This window comes from Vulpes lagopus, chromosome 2, assembly GCF_018345385.1.
Source record: "Vulpes lagopus strain Blue_001 chromosome 2, ASM1834538v1, whole genome shotgun sequence".
Classification (NCBI taxonomy): Eukaryota; Metazoa; Chordata; class Mammalia; order Carnivora; family Canidae; genus Vulpes; species Vulpes lagopus.
The window spans coordinates 61,798,416-61,817,906 of NC_054825.1; the positions used below are offsets into that span (position 1 = coordinate 61,798,416).

At 35.6% G+C, this 19,491-nt stretch overlaps 1 protein-coding gene across 1 annotated transcript in view; it reads right to left on the bottom strand.

The window, feature by feature from the left end:
* UNC13C (unc-13 homolog C) overlaps nucleotides 1-19,491 on the bottom strand; it is a 586,599-nt gene that overhangs the window by 68,184 nt on the left and 498,924 nt on the right. The window contains exons 30-32 of the mRNA XM_041745721.1: nucleotides 16,020-16,143; nucleotides 7,063-7,119; nucleotides 2,816-2,896 (exon numbers count right to left, since the gene is read on the bottom strand). Of these exons, the coding sequence (XP_041601655.1) occupies nucleotides 2,816-2,896; nucleotides 7,063-7,119; nucleotides 16,020-16,143 (262 nt within the window). The remainder of the gene's footprint in view (nucleotides 1-2,815; nucleotides 2,897-7,062; nucleotides 7,120-16,019; nucleotides 16,144-19,491) is intronic.

Consider the following 19,491-nt stretch of genomic DNA (forward strand, 5'->3'; position numbering starts at 1 on the left):
AGGGGTTGGATATTTTTAAATCATCTTTTTTAAAAAAAGATTTTATTTATTTATTCATGAGAGACACACAGAGAGAGAAAGAGGCAGAGACATAGGCAGAGGGAGAAGCAGGCTCCATGCAGGGAGCCCGATGCGGGGCTCGATTCCAGGACTCCAGGATCATACCCTGAGCCAAAGGCAGATGCTTAACCGCTGAGCCACCCAGGCATCCCGATTTTAAATCTTTAGAAAATTATCTAAATAATTGAAATCTGGCATTTTAATCTAGAAATAACTAATCCCTCTGAAGAAATATTATCGATTTTGGCCTGCTGCATTTTACCAACACTTTAACAATTAGTGAAATAATGTGACATAAAAGTAGGGACAGTGATTTTAGAGTCCTCTCTCAGCTCTGACAATTACTAGCAACTCTCTGGCCTTTGACAGTAATTTAAACCTGTCAGCCTCTGTTGTTTAGTCTATAAAATGTGAATGATCACTCTTGACGTACCTAATAGCCAGATATTTATAAGCATCAGGTGAGGCAATGTACATACATAGATGATATTTGAAAGAATGTAAAGCACTATTTCAGTCTATAAACTCTATAGCATTCTCCTCCACTTTTTATTTCCAGCCTATTTTCCTCAACTGAATTAAAGAGGAACCAGGATCCTGTCTTTGGCAGTCTTTGTGAGTGAGCCTGGGTAGCATCTGGAGCTTCTGCATAAGAACATCTTTCTCATGAGAGCTCTGCTTGCATTACAGGGTTCCCTCTGCTGGATTCCAAGCAGACCTTGCATCACTAGCTGTTGGGGCTACAATTCTTTTAAATAGTATTCCTCTGTTTCCTGACTTCCTTTGTAGTCAACATCAGAATTAGTGCTTGGTAGGACAATCAGTTGGGGCAAATCTCAGAATCAGATAAGGTAAAGTAAGTCCCAGGTTTGGCAAACTGATGACAGAGCCACAAAAATGAACACCCAGATGCATGTCTTGGCAGATGGGCAGACCACAGGGATAAAAAGTCTCATAACAGGCACAGCATGTGGAGACCTGACCTTAGACTCTGAGGTTCAGGAGGACCTCTGCCAATTACTAACAGGGTCAGACCCGAATCCTGGAGGAACAAGATAATGAAATGGACCCATTTACTGGATCTTAGGTACCAGTTAGTAGAAGTGTCTGAGACTGAATTAAAAGATCATTCCAGATGACCTGGATAGGAAGACAGGTTAGTTGAACTGTCAAGATATAAAAGAGGGGAATTTGGTTGGAGATCAGAAATGTCCTAGACATTGGGCTAACTAGATGGTGATCATGTGTCCCAAACCAAGAAGATGAGAAATGTTGGTGTTGGGGACAGGATCCAGGTCTGAATGCCATTCTCTTTTCACAGAATACATTTTCCTTCCTCTCTTAAAGTCATGCATCGACTTAATAAAATCCATGAAGGGCTGCATTCAGATTCTAAAAATCTTACTTTTTTTTTCCTCTCTATGGTACACTCCAAAGTTCTTATTTTTTATACTAGCATTTCCTCATTTATAGCCATTTGTTCTGCTGTAACTCCAAAAGTCAATCTTTTCTTTTTTTAAAAAAATTATTTATTTATTCATGAGAAACACAGAGAGAGAGAGAGGGAGAAGCAGGCTCCATGCAGGGAGCCTGACATGGGACTCGATGCCAGGTCTCCAGGATCAGGCCCTGGGCCGGAGGCAGTGCTAAACCGCTGAGCCACCCTGGCTGCCCTGTTTTTTTGTTTGTTTTGTTTTTTATGTTTTCTCCTTTCTTCCCTCAATATGATTATGCAAAATTTCCAAACTTGCAGATAACACTCTAGCTGCAGCTTTAGAAGCTCCATTGTTATAGTCTCACTGACTAAATCCACACTCTCCAGTTTTCACCAGGTGTCACAAAATTCCCACCTCACAACTTTCATTTTGCAGTATCAGACATTGAAGCAAGAAAAGATGGCCTCTGATTAAATGGTGAAACTATAAAACAAAAGCTCTGAGGTAACAATTTTGCGAAGGTGCCCAGTTGTTTTAAAAGTCTATTTTAATGAATACCATTGTAGTGTCTGTTTCTATCCTGTAAGACAATTCTGTACTCTGAAAATGGCTCGTGGCAGCTAGCAGTTTTTTGCTGTACTGTTCATGCACACTAGGTAAGAGAGGCTTCGTCCAGTGAAGTGTGCAGGCAATAGACATGGTTTAAATTTTGATGATAAATTAACTTTCACTCTTTAATAAGCTTTCACATAAAAATACAAAAAGCATGTATATGAAATGAAATATAAAATGAAATACATGTAGGAATTGTATGGAAACAACTTCTAAGTTACATTTTAGGTCTGTCCGTATTTAGCCCACACCACAATAACTTGTGGTCAACCTTTGGCTATGAAAAAATGATGCGCACAACACAATGCCTTTGGGTTTTCAGCAGAAAATTAAATTATTGCATTTACTAAGAAAGAGGAGAAGATTGATCTTTTAAAAGCCATTTCAACAAGCATAGAAAACATAAAAAGAAATTGTTAACCCCAAACCTCCTTGAAGCATCTATTTAATTGAACTTTGGGTGGAGGGAAGGTACATGTCTTTCTTTGAAAACACATGTTACAACATAGGTTTCACACACATTTTTAGAGACAAACAAAGGAATCAAGTATAAGGACAGAACTAACATGGATAATATGGGAGATAGTGCAGGCTCAATCTGACACACTCTGGGAATATACCCATACAACTTTCTTCTGTATCTATGGGGCACCTTTTCTCTGAGGGTACACAGAGGACTCTGGATGCATATCAGTACTGTAACTTACCTTGATGGTAGCCAGGACCACCTCCATTACAGCACACTGTCTTGGTGTTAGACCCTTGGCATCGTCCCGAATCATGTGCTCCTAGAGAACATGTTAACAGTTACTTATAAATTAACCACTTCATTCATTTAACAACTATTTTCAAACAGAATCTGCATAATCCCCACATGGACACACTTGAGATTATTTTGTCATATATTTAATAAATATCCCCTTTTACAAAAAGAAGAAATGCTGAACTTTGATTCACATGTGGCTTTACTTTTCACTTACAAGTTTACGTTAGGAAAAAGAGAAACCTTGAAATATGTGTCAAAGCTTTTTCACCTTATGTTCTGTCACATTGAGGAAGATCAATCATGACAAGGATTTAGGAGGTGAATTTTAGTCCCTTTCAATTACTGTTGATAAAGTCTATTCCAATGACCCCAGTTTATTCTCTTTCTTGGATCCCCTTAATGTTTAGTTCTTATGAAGAAAAGTTCCCAGGAGTTCACTCGTTTTGGCTCTGCAGATTTTCAATATTTTAAAATTTTTCAATATTTTAAAATTTTTCAATATTTTAGAGCCGATTTCCACATTTACAGATTTTCCTCATTGTTCACTATGGACTGTCTCAGTCCCTCATTCAAAACTTCTTTAGGAAAATGGTTGAAGACAACCATAAAGCAAAAAGAAATCCAAGAGAAATTAAAAAAAATTCCTGACCTCCCTACCCTCCAAAGTTGACAGTTTCCCAGTGCTGCCACTATGCCAACATTCAACAGATATTTATTGAGTGCTTATTACATGCCTGAGCTGTCCTAGGTAATTGTGATATGTTGTTCAGTAAAAGAAAGACTTATGTTCTGAAGCTTAACTGAAGCTAACTAATATAGGTGCCTTTATGTGAATTAGAGGAAAACCCATGTGGATGGACAGAGCTCTGAGAATGCAAAACTTGACTAATGGATCAATCAGTGCCTTTCCTTGGTAATAATAGGTGCCTCTTTTTCTACAGGGCACAGCTCTGCATCAATTCATATGGCTTGGCAGGTGGCACATGGGCTCTATTTCAGTGGTCATTTGCTCCCTTAGGCACTTTTTGTGCAGTGCACAAACTGTGCAATCTCCAGTGGCTTGCCTTGTTCTAGCCCTTTCTTATTCTTATTTGGTAGATGCCATGATTTCCTGAAGATAATCTCCATTTAAGTCTTACTTGTGTTTCCAGTCTTCCAGTCACCTATCTTGGCAATTATAACCTAGGCCTTCAGTATATTTTTGGTAAATGAATTATGTTTCTTTTAGCATTATGTTGTAGCGTTCAATACATTTGAATGAAATCATACTTCTTTGAATATTTTTGAAAAAATGGTATACAGTGCTCCATGGACCCATGATATATACTCCCGTATCTCACTACATCTTTGTCTGATACAGGTTTTTCAACACAAACATGTCCATTTAACATTTAAAAAAAATAAGAATATTAACTACCCATTGAAACTCAAACAAACAGTAATGGGAAATGTTTACTAAATCATAGGTGGAAATGTTTTAGGGTAAGTAAGTACAAATTTCTCTGGCTTCAACCCTTTCTATGTCATAGAAAAATATAATTTTTGCAAGAGATAATTTTTTGAGATTTAAAAATAGCTCTTTCAAAGAATGAAGTCTCTGAAAAAGACTGACAATGAGTCACTGCTTGCTTGTAGTAAACTTGCAGTCTCTTATACTAACACTAATTGGTTTTGATATTGCATCACCTGTCCATGAAAATTTATTTTTTTCAAAAAATATGCCAAATAAATCTGATCCCATTAAATAGTAATAAGTTGGGCATACATAATATATCTACATTATGAAGTTCCAGAGCATGAAGTAATGTCGTATAGCTGAATAAATATTTCTTAATGGATTAATCCTAACTTGTAACCAAATGCAGAGAAATAATTTCCCTCATTGTTCTGACTCTGCATTATCTGAAATAATTTATTTGTTAGTATTTCCATATAAGATTTCTGAATATATCCAAATCTGCTTTCAAGCTAATATATAAAAATTGCAAAGACCCAGTGTTTAATAAAATAAAAATAAAAAGTGACATTTTAGTAAAATAAAACAGTTTTGTAAAATTTGAAGTTCTTTATTATGGCCAGAGTTTTAATTTTGCATAATATTGTAGAGGCCTTATTGTTCTGTAATTTGAGTAATAATAATCCTTTTAGGACATTTTATTAATAATTTGTTTTTAGCTTTTTACAGTCTTGGAGAAGTTTGTTGGAAATTGCAAAGGGACCTACAGTGTTATGTTTCATGTGAACTCTGATTTTTCCCACCTCACATATATATATATATGTCCCCTCGGGAGCTCTCTCTATCCCACTCAGAATTCATAAGTTTTAGGCAGAGCATTCCCAGATCAGAGGTTGATATATGAGTTAAGCCTCTGTCAGCAGTTAGCTTTGGAGGGGTGATAACATTATCAGAGCCCAAGATGTGCTGGTGGGATTTGCTGGAATTTCTCACATCAAGTTGGGTATTCTTTTCTACAATATTTCAAGTTCAAAGGATATTAGATATAGAATAGAGACAGCCATCTTACAAATAGGAAGGTAGGCTTGTTACAGCCATACATCAAACAAGGAAGGAAGAGAGTTGGGTTCCATTACATTCCTTTGGGTTCCTAATCAAGTAGTGACAGAAAGCAGAGTCATCTAGGACAATAAAATTTCATGTAGCAATAAATTCCTTCCTTGCTTATGTTATGCTTTCCATCACTTGGAACTGAAAACAGTCTGGCTGATATAACTTCCAACTCAGGAAACTGAAGCTATGGGAGGTGGAGTGTGTTTCCTAATATCACACAGATACTAGAAGCATGACCAGGGCCATTTCTTTGTAATGAGATACTATGCTTTCACCTTCATGGTTTTGTATGAGAAATTTCAACCCTCGATAAATCCATAGTAGAATTCTCAGGAAAATAATAAGAGGGAGTAAAGTAAGGGATTAAGATCTAAGATCCAAAACAATAGTGTGGAAGTAACATCCACCTTTTACCTTTCCTCCAAACCATTAACATAACTGAATACCTGTGAGAAGCAATTTTAGGTGATATCTTTTAAATGGATTATTGGCTTTTAAATTTTTTTTCTGAGCAAGGGGATAATATAGGTTACTGAAATTATATGACACCTGTTTTATCTCAGTAAGTAATTATGCAGCCAAATAGATTATTCTTCCCCTGTATTATACACACAAAACAATCCCAGTGATACCTAACTCTGAGCTGCCAGCTTCTGTGAGTGGGAGGTGACATACTCTTCACTATCATCATGCAAAGATAATGTATGCATTATCTCATTTATCCTCACAACAATCCTATAAGCCAAGTGTTAAAATTTTCTGTACTTTGCAAGTGCCAAATCTGAAAATTAAAAAGTTTAAATACTTTGGCCAACGACACACAGTTGGAAGCAAATGAGGTAGAATTTGAACCACAGGATTTGTGTCTGGAACTCATCCCCATGATACACATTATATCCTAAAAGATAGAAATGGAACTAAAACAACACATATTTCTACTATAGGCATAATGTTGGCCTGTAAGTCATCCATTGATGAATGAATGGGAGAAGAAAATGTGGTAATCTTATTTGGCTCTTAAGCAGAAGGAAATCCACCCATATGCAACAGAATGGAAGAATGTGAAGGGCATTATTCTAAGTGAAAAAGTCAAAGCAGCACAATATGTACTTTAACCTATTCTAGAAGGACAGAAAATGAGGTTCCCTGCACAACTGCAATAATAAAGGTAGGGTTATTTAGTCAGGAAATCCTCATTTATATATGCTTGAATATATTGACAAGCTCAAGGTCTGCTTTGATGAGTTTCATTTTTCCATACTAGCTTGCTTGCCTTTAAGATTTCTCTAGACTTTACTAGATTTCTATGAAGCACTCCATTTTGCCTTTATCCATACAAAGTGTGTTTAATATTTGAAAGAAAATGTTATCTAATTTACCCCAAAGCAGTAATCCTGAAAGCTGTAACACAAATAAAAATTTTACAGTTTCCCTCCCAATTGGAAAATATTAGAAAATCGAGACCCTGCCTGACCTGATACATCCTTAAAGCAGATTGTGAGATATTTCTTGATCCTGCCTCAATAGCTACCATCACTTGTCAAAATATGGTTTCTTGTAGAGCTGTAGTTAGCTCATTACATTTCACAGACAGTAAATAATCTCTTTATTCTTATTACCTTCAATTTGGATAATTGTCCAAGATCTTTAGCTGCTATGAAAATCATCTGAGGTCCCTAGAGACACAGAAAAGAAGAGAGAATAGTCAGTCCTTAGAACTTCAGTAACAGTAGAAACGTAGTCAATAGAAAATTTGCTTTACTTCCCTTCTTATATTTGTGACTTTTATGCCATACACACTTAATTAGTCTGTTTTACAGATTAGGTCAAAGATACCTAGTACTGCTGGCAATTGTCCTCACAGGCATCCCACTCCAGAAAGTTTTAAGTCTGAGTTAATGCATAGGTTACTACTAATGTAACCACTCTAATGTAGCATATGGATTAAATCAATGATCCTTAATATTTATTTATTTTTAGTAAGGGCAGTTCCCTCACTCCACTTGGCCCCCAAATAAATCTATGCAAACTTTCAAGAAACAGAGCTGAGGCAGGTGAAGCTGCTATTCCTCAGATGCTTCCCAGTCTATCAGAGTCTGCCCTCTTAACTCTTCCCTCAGCTACATGCTCTTTCTAGAACTCCAAGGTCCTGGGAAAAGTTTGAAAAACAGAGGAATAAACCATCCAAAGCACTACTAGAATGAAAAACTAGAGGTATGTCTATTGGTAAAATGGCAGGAAAGAACTAACTTTGGTACTAAGTTCATTAGTACCCTAGAATATTTTCTCAGGAGGGAAAATCAACTATCCTGGAATAATAATCTTCATTTTTTAGTGGATCCTATGAATTTATTGGGAAATGAAGGACTACAAAGTTTATGAAAACAGCGTCTAATTTGCTCTTATTTTTATCCCCACTGTGGTGCCCACCACATACCAGAATCTCAAAGAACACATAGTGAGTGAATAAATGTATGAATGACAGATACTGCTTCATACTTTAAGAACTCAATGCTAGAGAAAAATTGATGTTATAGTAAGCTTTCCTAGGGAAGACCTTATAGAAAAAATGAAATGTTATAAATAGTTTCTGCTATAGCATGATGTATGTATTTTTTAAAACCTCAATCTCCAAAATTGTGCTCTAGAAATAATAGGACTCATGGGGAAAATAGCAGTGGGCAGCACAGTCAAAGCTCATGCAATTTTATAACCAATATCAAACACAGTAAGTGCTGCTTTGGGAGACAGCTTGTATAGCACACAAGGAACTCAGGGAGGCTAGTTGGTGCCACAAGGGGTATTAAAAATGCAAAATAATAAACAATCCAAACAAACAACAACAAAACAACAGAATACAAATATGGTATTTGTGGCAATACCCATACAGTAAGGGGAATGCTCAGCCCAGGGGGGTGAATAGCCTGTCCTGTGTGAGTGCCATACAAGCTTCATCTCTTTGGTTAGAAAAACTATGTACAAGTGTGCCTTTCACCCCTATGTAGTAGTAACTGAGTGCTCTTTCTTTTTCTGCTGAATTTATAGTCTTATATTACATTTCAGAGCCTCCCACCTAGGAAAATTTATACATAAACCAACTCAACTTCCAGATTTTACTGGCATCATTCCCCTGTTTACCAATTACATGATAGCTAACTAGTGTTATAGAAATGCATATGTATTGTAGCAGAATAAAGTATGCATGTATGTTTTTGTATATAATTTGGCTTTCCATATATAAAGGTTATAAAAAATTTTATCAGTTGCTGGCAGGAAGTCAAAAGATATGAATCATAGCATCTTGGAATACTTTATACGAATACATTTTCTATATAATTTCATTGGATACATATAGATTGAGTATACATGATTAATGGTGTCAAAACAGGTTAGTTCATAATTATTCATTATTTGCATCAACTTGCCTTCCTTAAGCACAGAAAAAAAAAGTTGCTTCATAATAGGTGCATGCTAAGGTTATCTATTATTTTGTCTCAGAATATGACCTGAGACATAGGACTTGACCATTCTCTAACTTTGCTGCCCAGTGATCATTCTGGTTCTTTTTTATTTCACTGTGTATGATTCAGTGGATTGAAAGGACGTGATGTTAAGGTGTCTCCTCTCTTAACTCCAAGTGGGAAGGTAATAGATGAAAGTAAAATGGGAAGGAGAAAAATATTCCAAATAGTTTTGGATTTATCTTCTTGAGCTGTAATGTTTTAGGAAAAAAAAAAAAAAAACACAGTGATGGTATTTTACCCTAAATTTATTTCCCTGGGGTTTCACAGTAAAAATAAATTTAAAAATTATCTGTATAGAGCAGAATGCTGTAAGTTGAAAACTTTCATACTTTTTTCAAAAAATGAAGTTCTGAATGTTAAGGAAGTGTGAATTTTGACTGTTGACATTATTCAAAACTGATTTGTATAGAAAAATGCCATTTGAATGATTATTTAGAAACTGTTTACCAAAGACTTTTTCTCAAAATTGATTTAATCATTAATTTAGCTGGATGAGAGTCACTCACTTAAACGAAGTATAATTAGATAGGTTACTGAAAATATAATCAAGGGAGAGAGGGACAAGATGAAACATGAGGATCCTAAGCTCACCTCATTCCATGGACACACCAAGGAAACAACTACATCTACATAACTAACTTTGTAAACAACCTGAAGACTGGCAGGACAGATCTTCCATTTTATGGAGAGAAGTACATATCAAAAAGGATAGAAGGGTAGAGAAACAACCAGGAACCAAACACCTGGTGTGACTCACTACAAATAGGAGGGACATCACAGGCCAGAGAACTGAGGGGATTTGACCCTACACTGGGCACTCCTGGCCCTTGATACCCACATTGGGAAGAGAAGTCCCCATAACATCTGGCTTTGAAAATTAGCAAAGGTTAACCCTAGGCAAGCTGGAGGGTGATAGGAAACCAAGCCCTTGCTCTTACAGAGCAGCAAGCCAAATAACTTGGCCAGAACCACAGAAGCAGTAGTTTGAAAAGTGCCCGGGGTTTTATGTGAAGATTGATTGGCTAATTTTAGAGTGCCAGAAGGTCAGCTATCTGCAGGAGAGTTCTCTGGAAACAAAAGTGCTGTCAGGTGCAATTTTCTTGTCCTCCCCAGACTGAATAGCCAACACTTGTGAGAGTCAATGTTAACATCTACCTTGCCAGCAATGCATGCCCTGGCCCAGTGCCTCTCTAGGTTGACTCTTGCCCTCAGAATAGGAGATAACCCCACATATCAGCATGCTCATATTTCCTGCAACTAGGCTTCTAAATGGCTGCACAGGGAGCAACAGCTGCCCTCTGATGTGCAAGCAGCTGAATCCAACTGTAGACAGCTAGGCTGAGTGTTGGCCACACCAAACAGTTGAGCTCACGGCAGTCACAGCTCAGCCACAACAGAAGGGCACATACTGCCCACATAGGGAACAACCCTGAAGCGTCTGGTTCTGGTGATCAAAAGAGACTGTGCTACATGATACCATGGAAATTATTCTATACAAAGGCACTACTGTCAAGACCAGGAAGTAGAGTTGACCTAGTTACTACATAAAAACAAGCACAGAGTTAGACAAAATGAGGAGACAAAAACATATGTCCCAAATGTAAGAATAAGAGAACATCACAGAAAAAGATCTAAACTAATTATTCAATATGCCTAAAAAATGTTCAAACTAGTGGTCATAAAGATTCTCACCAGATTTGAGAAACGAGTAACTGAACTCAGTGAGGACTTCAAAAACGAAATAGAAAATATAAGAAAGAACCAGTCAGAGCTGAAGAATACAATAACTGAAATGAAAAATACATCAGAAGAATGGATTAGGAATCTGGTAGACGGTGTCACGGAAAGCATCCAGGCTGAACAGCATAAAGTAATACCGGACAATAACATCATCAAGAGTTATAACATTTGAATTTTAGGCATGCCAGAAAGAGAAAAGAGAGGGAAAGGGGTTGAAAAATTTCCTAATTTGGGGAAGAAAACAGACATCCAGGTCCAGGAAACACAGAAGGCCCTACCTAACAAGATGAAACCAAGGAAGTTCACACAATGACACATAATTAAAATGGCAAAATGTAAAGAGAGAATCTTATTTTTTTAATATTTTATTTTTTTATTCATGAGAGACACACAGAGAGAGGCAGAGACACAGGCAGAGGGTGAAGCAGGCTCCAGGCAGGAAGCCCAAGTGGGATTTGATCCGGGGCCTCTGGGATCATACTCTAGGCCAAAAGCAGATGCTCAACCACTGAGCCACCCAGGTGTCCCAAGAGAGAATCTTAAAAGGCATCATGAGGAAAGAGAACAGTTACATACAAGGAAAACACTATAAGGCTATCAGCTGATTTTTCCATGGCAACTGTAGGCTGAAAGAAAAAAACCTACAATGAAAAATATTCTATCTGATAAATTATCATTTGGAATGAAAGAGAGATAGTTTCCCCAGCAAACAAAAGTTAAAGGAGTTTATCACCACAAAACCAGCCTTACAAGAAATATTGAAATGTTGAAGACATGTTAAATTATGTAAGTGGAAGGCATACCTAGAAGAAAATTATGAAAGGAAAAAAATTCACAGGTAATAGCAAAACTATAGTAAAGGTAGTAGATTAATCACCTATAAAAACCAGTATGGGGGTTAAAACACAAATATAGCAAAATCAGTCATATCTACCAAAATTGGTCAAGGGATACACAAAATAAAAAGGTTTAAAATATGACATCATAAACAAAAATGTGGAGGTGGAAGTAAAAATTTAATGCTTTTAGAATGTGTTCAAATTTGAGTGACCACCAACTTAACAATTGCTATATATATATATAGGATGTTATATATGAACCAAATGATAACCACAAATTAAAACATATAAGATATACAAATAATAAAAGGAAAAAGCATTACACTAAAGAAAGCCATTGAACCACAAGAGAGCAAAAGAAGAAAGGAACAAAGAAGAACTACAAAGACAACCAGAAAACAGCAAAACGACAAAAGGATATACCTCTCAATAATTACTTTACTTTAGAAGTAAATGGACTCAATACTCCAATCAAATATACAAGATAACTCAAGAGACTCACTGAAGAGACTCACTCCAGACCTAAAGACACATAAAGATTGAAAGAGAAGGGATGAAAAAAAAAAGATATTCCATGCAAACGGAAGCAACAATTTCTAGTAGCAACACTTTTATCAGATGGAATGGAGTCTTAAACAAAGATTGCAGCAAGAGTGAAAGGAAGGCATTATATAAAGACAAAAAGATCAATCCAACAAGAAGGTATAACAGTTGTATATATCCATGCATCCAACATAGGAGCATGTAAACATATAAAGCAAACATTAACAGACATAAAGAAATTAACAGTAATGCAATAATAATAGGGAATTTCCATAGCCCACTTACATAAATAGATAAATTATCCAGCCAGCAAATCAAAGGATACAGTGGCTTTGAAGAACCCATTAGACCATATATATTTAACTGATATATATAGTACATTCCATTTCAAAACAGCAGAATATATATATTTTTTTCCAAGTACACATGGAATATTCTCCAGGACAGATAGATCACATGGTAGGCCACAAAACCAGTCTCAATAAATTTAAGAAGACTGATATCATTATTAAGCAACTTTTCAAACTACAGTAGTATGAAACTAGAAATTAATTACTATGGACAAAAATGAAAAAAAAAATCCCATAAAAGCTAAAAGCATGCTAATTAACAACAATGTGTCAACAGAGAAATCAAAGAAGAAGCTTAAAAATACATGGAAACAAATGAAAAGGGAAATACAACAGTCCAAAATCTTTGGAATACAACAAAAGCAGTTCTAGGTTTATAGCAATACAAACCTACAACAAGAAACAAGGATAATCTCAAATAAATGATCTACTATTACACTTGAAGGAACTAGAAAAAGAACAAAGCCAAAAGTTAGTAGGAATGAAATAATAAATATCAGAGTAGAAATAAATGAAATAGAATCTAAAAATAGAAACAATCATTAAAACCAAAAACTAGTTCCTTAAAAAGATAAGCAAAATTGATAAACCTTTAGCCAGACTCATTAAGAAAAAGGACTCAAAATCAGAAGTGAAGAAAGAAAAATAACAGACACTACAGAAATACAAAGGATTATGAGAATACTGTGAAAAATTATTTGCCCACAAATTGAACAACCTAGAAAAAAAATGGATAAATTCTTAGAAACATTCAATTTTCTAAAACTGAATCAGGAGGAAATAGAAAATTTGAATAGACTTGGGCAGCCTGGGTGGCTCAGCGTTTTAGAACTGCCTTCAGCCCAGGTCATGATCCTGGAGACCCGGGTTCGAGTCCCTCGTCAGGCTCCCTGCATGGAGCCTGCTTCTCCCTCTGCCTGTGTCTCTGCTTCTCTCTCTGTGTGTCTCTCATGAATAAATAAATAAAATCTTTAAAAAAAAAAAGAAAATTTGAATAGACCAAGTAATGAACAGACTAGTAATGAAATTGAATCAGTATCAAGAAACTCCCAACAATCGAAAGTCCAGAATTGGATATCTTCACAAAGGAATTCAACAAACATTTAAATTAGAGTTAGAATGCCTGGGTGGCTCATTTCGTTAAGCGTCTGCCTTCAGCTCAGGTCATGATCTTGGGGTCCTGAGATTGAGCCCCACATCAGGCTCCCTGCTCAGCGGGGAGGAGTCTGTTTCTTCCTCTTCCTCTGCTCCTCCCCCCTGCTCATGCTCTCTCTCAAATAAATAAATAAATAATACTAACAAAAAATAAAGAAGAGGTAATATCTATTCTTCTCAAACTATTCCAAAAAAATAAAAGAGGAAAGAAAACTTTCAAATTCATTCTATGAGGCCAGCATTACCCTGATACTAAAACCAGATAAAGACACTGGAAAAAAAAAAAAAAGGACCAAATATCCCTGATGAATATGGACATAAAAATCCTCAGCTAAACATTAGCAAACTGAATTCAACCATATATTTAAAAAATCAAAAAATCACATAGTTAGCTGGTTAAACGTATGACTCTTAGTTTTAGCTCAGATCATAATCTCAGGGTCATGAGATTGAGACCCACACTGGGCTCCATGCTCAGTGGGGAGTCTGCTTGAGATTCTTTCCCTCTCCTTCTCAAATAAATAAATAAATCTTAAAAAAAAAATCTCCACAATAAAGTAGGATTTATTCCAGGGATGCAAGGAAGTTTTCATTATTTGCAAATCAATTGACTGATACATCACATTATAAGGGGGAAGGATAGAAACCATGTGATCATCTCAATAGCTGCAGAAAATGCATTTGACAAAATACAACATAATAAAGGCCATATATGAAAAACCCACAGCTAATACCACACTCAATGGGGAAAAAATAAAAGCTTTTCCTTTACAATCAGGAACAAGAGAAGAATGTCTACTCCCACCACTTTTATTCAACACAGTTTTGGAAGACCTTGCTTTGCAAAAGATAGGAACACTAGATAGCCACAAGCAAAAGAATGAAAACGGACCACTGTCTTACACCATAAACAAAAATAAACTCAAAATGGGGTACCTGGGTGGCTCAGTGGATTAAGTATCTGCCTTCAGCTCAGGTCATGATTCCAGGGTCCTGGGATGGAGCCCCATGTTAGGCTCCCTGCTCAATGATGAGTCTTCTTTGTCTCTCTCTCTTTGCCCCCCCCCACCCTAACTTGTGTGCACACACACTCTCTCTCAAATAAATAATGAAATCTTTGAAAAAAGTAAACTCAAAATGGATTAAATCCTAAGTGTGAGACCTTAATCCATAAAATCCCTAGAAGACAGTAGGAAGTAGTCTTCTGGGCAACAGCCTTAGCAACATATTTATGGATCTATTTTATATTATTTTATTTTTTAAAGATCTGTCTCTTTAGGCAAGGTAAACAAAACAAATATAAACTACTGGGACTATACTATAATAAAAAGCTTTTCCACAGCAATACAAATCAACAAAATACAAAGGCAACCTAATGAATGGGAGAAGCTATTTGCAAATATATCTGATAAGAAGTTAATATCTAAAATGTATGAAGAATTTACACAGCTTAATACCAAAAATCCTCAAAACAACAACAACAAAATAACCCTGCATAATCTGATTAAAAAGTGGTCAAAGGACCTGAATAGACATTTTTTCCAAAGAAGACAGACAACCAACAGACAGATGAAAAGATGCTCAACATCTCTAATCATCAGGAAAATGCAAATTAAAACCAGGATGAAATATCACCTCACTCTAGTCACAATGGCTAGAATAAAAAATACAAGAAGTAACAAATATTGGTGAGAATGTGGAGAAAAGGGAACCCTTATGCACTTGATTTTCCTTGTTGGGAATGTAAATTGGTGGGACCACTATGGAAAACAGTATGGATGTTCTTCAAAAAATTAAAAATCGATGTATCATTTGATTCAGTAATTTTACTGCTGAGTACTTACCCAAACAATATGAAAGCACTAAGTCAAAAAGATAAATGCACCTCTATGTTTATTGCAGCATTATTTATAATAGCCAAGATATGGAAGCAGCCCAAGTGTCCACCAATAGATGAATGGATCAGGAAGATGTAGTGTGTGTGTGTGTGTGTGTGTGTGTGTGTGTGTGTGTGTGTGTACACAAAATGTAATGTTATTCAGTCATAAAAAGAATGAGATCTTGCCATTTGTGACAACACGGATAGATCTTGTGGGTATTAAGTCAGAGAAGGACAAATACTATGAGATTTCACTTATAGGTGAAATAAATACAGAAAACAAAGTGGTGTTTACCAAAAGGGAGGTGGGTGGGAGAAGGGCAAAATAGGTGAAGGTGGTTAAGAGGTACAAACTTCCCGTAATGAAATAAGTCATGGAGATGATAAGTATAGCATAGGGAATACAATTAATAATATTTTAATAACCTTGTATGGTAACAATGTCAAATCACTGTTGTTCAACTGAAACTAATTTAATGTTGTATGTCAACTATACTTAAATCATAAAACAAAAAGTATAATCAAATCATGGTTTTAAATACTTACTGTTTGATCTGTCAGAGGAGGGAGAACAATTTGTTTTTCTATTTTGTTAAGAACTAGCTTCCATAACTCCTTCAAAACTCGCTTCAGAACTGTTTTCTCACAGATTTTTGCTGAAAGACTTAATCTGAAATAAAACAAAACATATAATCATTTATAAGTCTCATTTCAAAGTATCAAATTATTTTATTCATCAGAAATTCATATTTTTAATACTGAGATTTAAACATATGAATAGGCCTTTATAATTTTCAAGTGCTAAATTTTATTTACTGAAAAAATATCAAAAATGTATTTCAACATATATATAATATATACTTGGTAGAAAATGAAATCAGGATATCTCTTCCCTTAAATTGTTGCCTAAGTTAACATCAAGTCCCCCAAAGTCCATGATTTTCATCCACATTCTTATTTTTACAACATGCCTCATGTTCATGACGCAGGCCAAATACCAAAGAAACAAACTACCTGGCACTGCTCCAACATAACAAAGACACATATAATTTTACTCAAAAACCAATATTTACCAACTTTATTTATTTTTCAGTTTTACTGAGATGCAATAAACGTATGACATTGTGTAAGTTTAAGGTGTATACCATAATGATTTGATATGTATATATATTGCAAAATTGCCACAATAAGTTAGTTAACATCCATTACCTCAGAAAGTTAACATTTTTTGTAAGATCTATTATACCGTCTGCAATTTTTAAATGTAGAATAAAATATTGTTACCTATTGTCATTGTACTGTACATTACATTCGTAAGACTTACTTATAACTGGAAGTTTGTATCTTTTGACCACTTTTACCCATTCTCCCCTCTCCCCCACCTCTGGCAACTACCAATCTGTTTTGTTTTTCTAAGTTCAGTTTTGGAAGATCCCAAATTTACCAACGTTAATAGGTTTAGATTTGTATTTCTTACAAATTCTTCTCATGGACAGAATGATGATAACATCTATTATTTAAATCACCTTAGTTTGAAAGCCCTGTCTGCAGATTTCCCAAATGCACATTTATGTAGAATTATTTCTCCTAACACTACTCTATGCAGATACCTAATATATGAAAATACATGAGAAAACCTTTGCATGAAGAGGAAAGTTGGAGCCTCTGTGCACAGCTATGGAATCTGTAGCCCTACTCTTTTGGAAACCATTGTTGGAAGGTAGCATTCATGATACAGACATAGGGAAGAAACCAGCAGATGGTCATGGCAGAATGACAGTACCTAACCTTGGAGACATTCATAGGATACTTTGAGACAAAACAAATATGCCAGTTTTATAACAGATGTGTTATTTCCATTTTCAAAAGGTTTGGGTTTAAGAATTGACCTTGTATATATGGTTAGCCCACATACTTGGCATGCCAACTAACTCTACTTAGACTGGAAACGAATGAATAGGTATAAAATTCTTGATGTTTGCAGCTCTGCATGGGATTTCTGCCAGCTGGGAAGAGAGTTTACACTTCGTTTTTTAGAGTGGTGAGGTCTTGGTGAAGAAAATGAAACATAAAGAAATAAGATGTTTTATTTAGAGAGTCTATACATTTATAACATAACACTACTTCTAAGGGGATTTCCTCATAGCTACCTTGAAGACTTCCAACCCTCATTTTAAATGAACAAACAGGAGATCTAGCAACTGCTTCCTTAATTTAGTCAGTTAACCAACTGTATAATGAATGCAAGCTGAAAAGCCTATATTTTGGAAACTGAATTATCTAGATTGGTTGACCACAGACCAATTAGCCATACAATTTTTAAAATGCCGTGTATACCAGTTGGCAATAGTCATTTACTGTCTTACAGTTGGTCAGATTTTCATGTAAACTATATCAGCTGTTCTCCCTCCCTTGAATGCCTATCCTTCACTTCCATACCTCTAAGTCCTATCCATCTTGAAAGATCTAACCCAAATGGAATTTTCTACTGATGGTCTGAATAAGGAATTATTAATTTATACCCTATTGTGTTTGTGTACCTTATTTTTCCTGTCTAACCTGTTGGCTCCCTGAGAACAGAATACCTGACTTTTAAAAATCTCCCCTAACAAATGGCTTTATGGTTACACATTTTTTATTAGCTCTGAGAATTTCTGCAACTCTTCATACCTCTTATCTCTTTCCAAAAATTTTAAACTTTCACAAATTTTTAAAGCTTCTGGTTTTTGTTTGTATCCTTATATACTGTCCTTTTCTAGTAGGAATTAGAAAAAATTATATAGAAGATGATATAATGATATATAATTCTAAGTATAAAATCAAGACAATAAAATAATTGAACTGTGCTGAAAAGTACATTCCACCAACTTTATGTATTGGCTCCATTTTGCAGATGGTGAAATGGGTTCAAGTTCTGACAGCTAGTAGTTAACAGTATTAGGATAACTTAGAACTTTCTGTATGTTCTACAACATTTGGTTACAGTATATATATATATTTTTATACACTTTTATATACTTTATGCAGTATATATATATATATTTTTTTTTAAGTTTTGCTAATGATAAATGACATATCTTCAAACTGCTGGCTAGAGGTCTAAAGCCAGAAGGCATTCCAGTAGGAGGTTTAAGAGAATTAAGACTGCTTTGTCCTGCTCTCCATTAACTACCACACTCATGACAGAATGGTGGTGTGTTTATGTGATTGATTCCATATTGGCCACGGAAAAGAGCCATCTATATGATAAAACATCAAGGGATTGTGTAGGAAATTAGAATGTAAAAGTCTACATTAAGAAACTAAAGAAATGAAAAAGGCTTTCTGTCTTTCTTCCCTTTCTTCTTTCTTCTACATCACTTGCCTACCTCCCTCCTGCTAAACTATCTCCTAGATATTTCCTCATAAAGAACAGAAAATAAGATTTAATTTGTCTATCAAATATTAAAGTGATAAGGACATTAGTCTTGCTTATGTGATAAGATTTTAAGGAAAGGGAAATGGAATTAAAATATAAGTTATATAAAAGGAGGTCCTCCCTACTAATTCTTTCTTTAAAGAAAGGTATTGTGGCCTTATTTATCTTAGTCTCTTTGGTATTAATTAATTTGCTGCAGCAATATTAAATGGGGTAAACATATGCAAACGACCAGGCATAACACTGGTCCCTTGATAGGCATTCAGAAATATTTTTTACTTTTCTACCTTCAGTCTGATGTTAAATATCACTATTTAAGACATCATGTCTCTGGTTGTTTTAGATCAATGTAGACACATTTTAAAATATAGTTGCTTTGACTCTACTCCAAACTTAAAAAATTAGAACTAGTAAGAGTAGGGATTTAGCAGGAGCATTAAAAACCAAGACTTCTGGGCAGCCGGGTGGCTCAGCGGTTTAGCGCCACCTTCAGTCCAGGGCATGGTCCTGGAGACCGGGGATGGAGTCCCACATCAGGCTCCCTGCATGGAGCCTGCTTCTCCCTCTGCCTGTGTCTCTGCCTCCCTCTCTCTCTCTCTC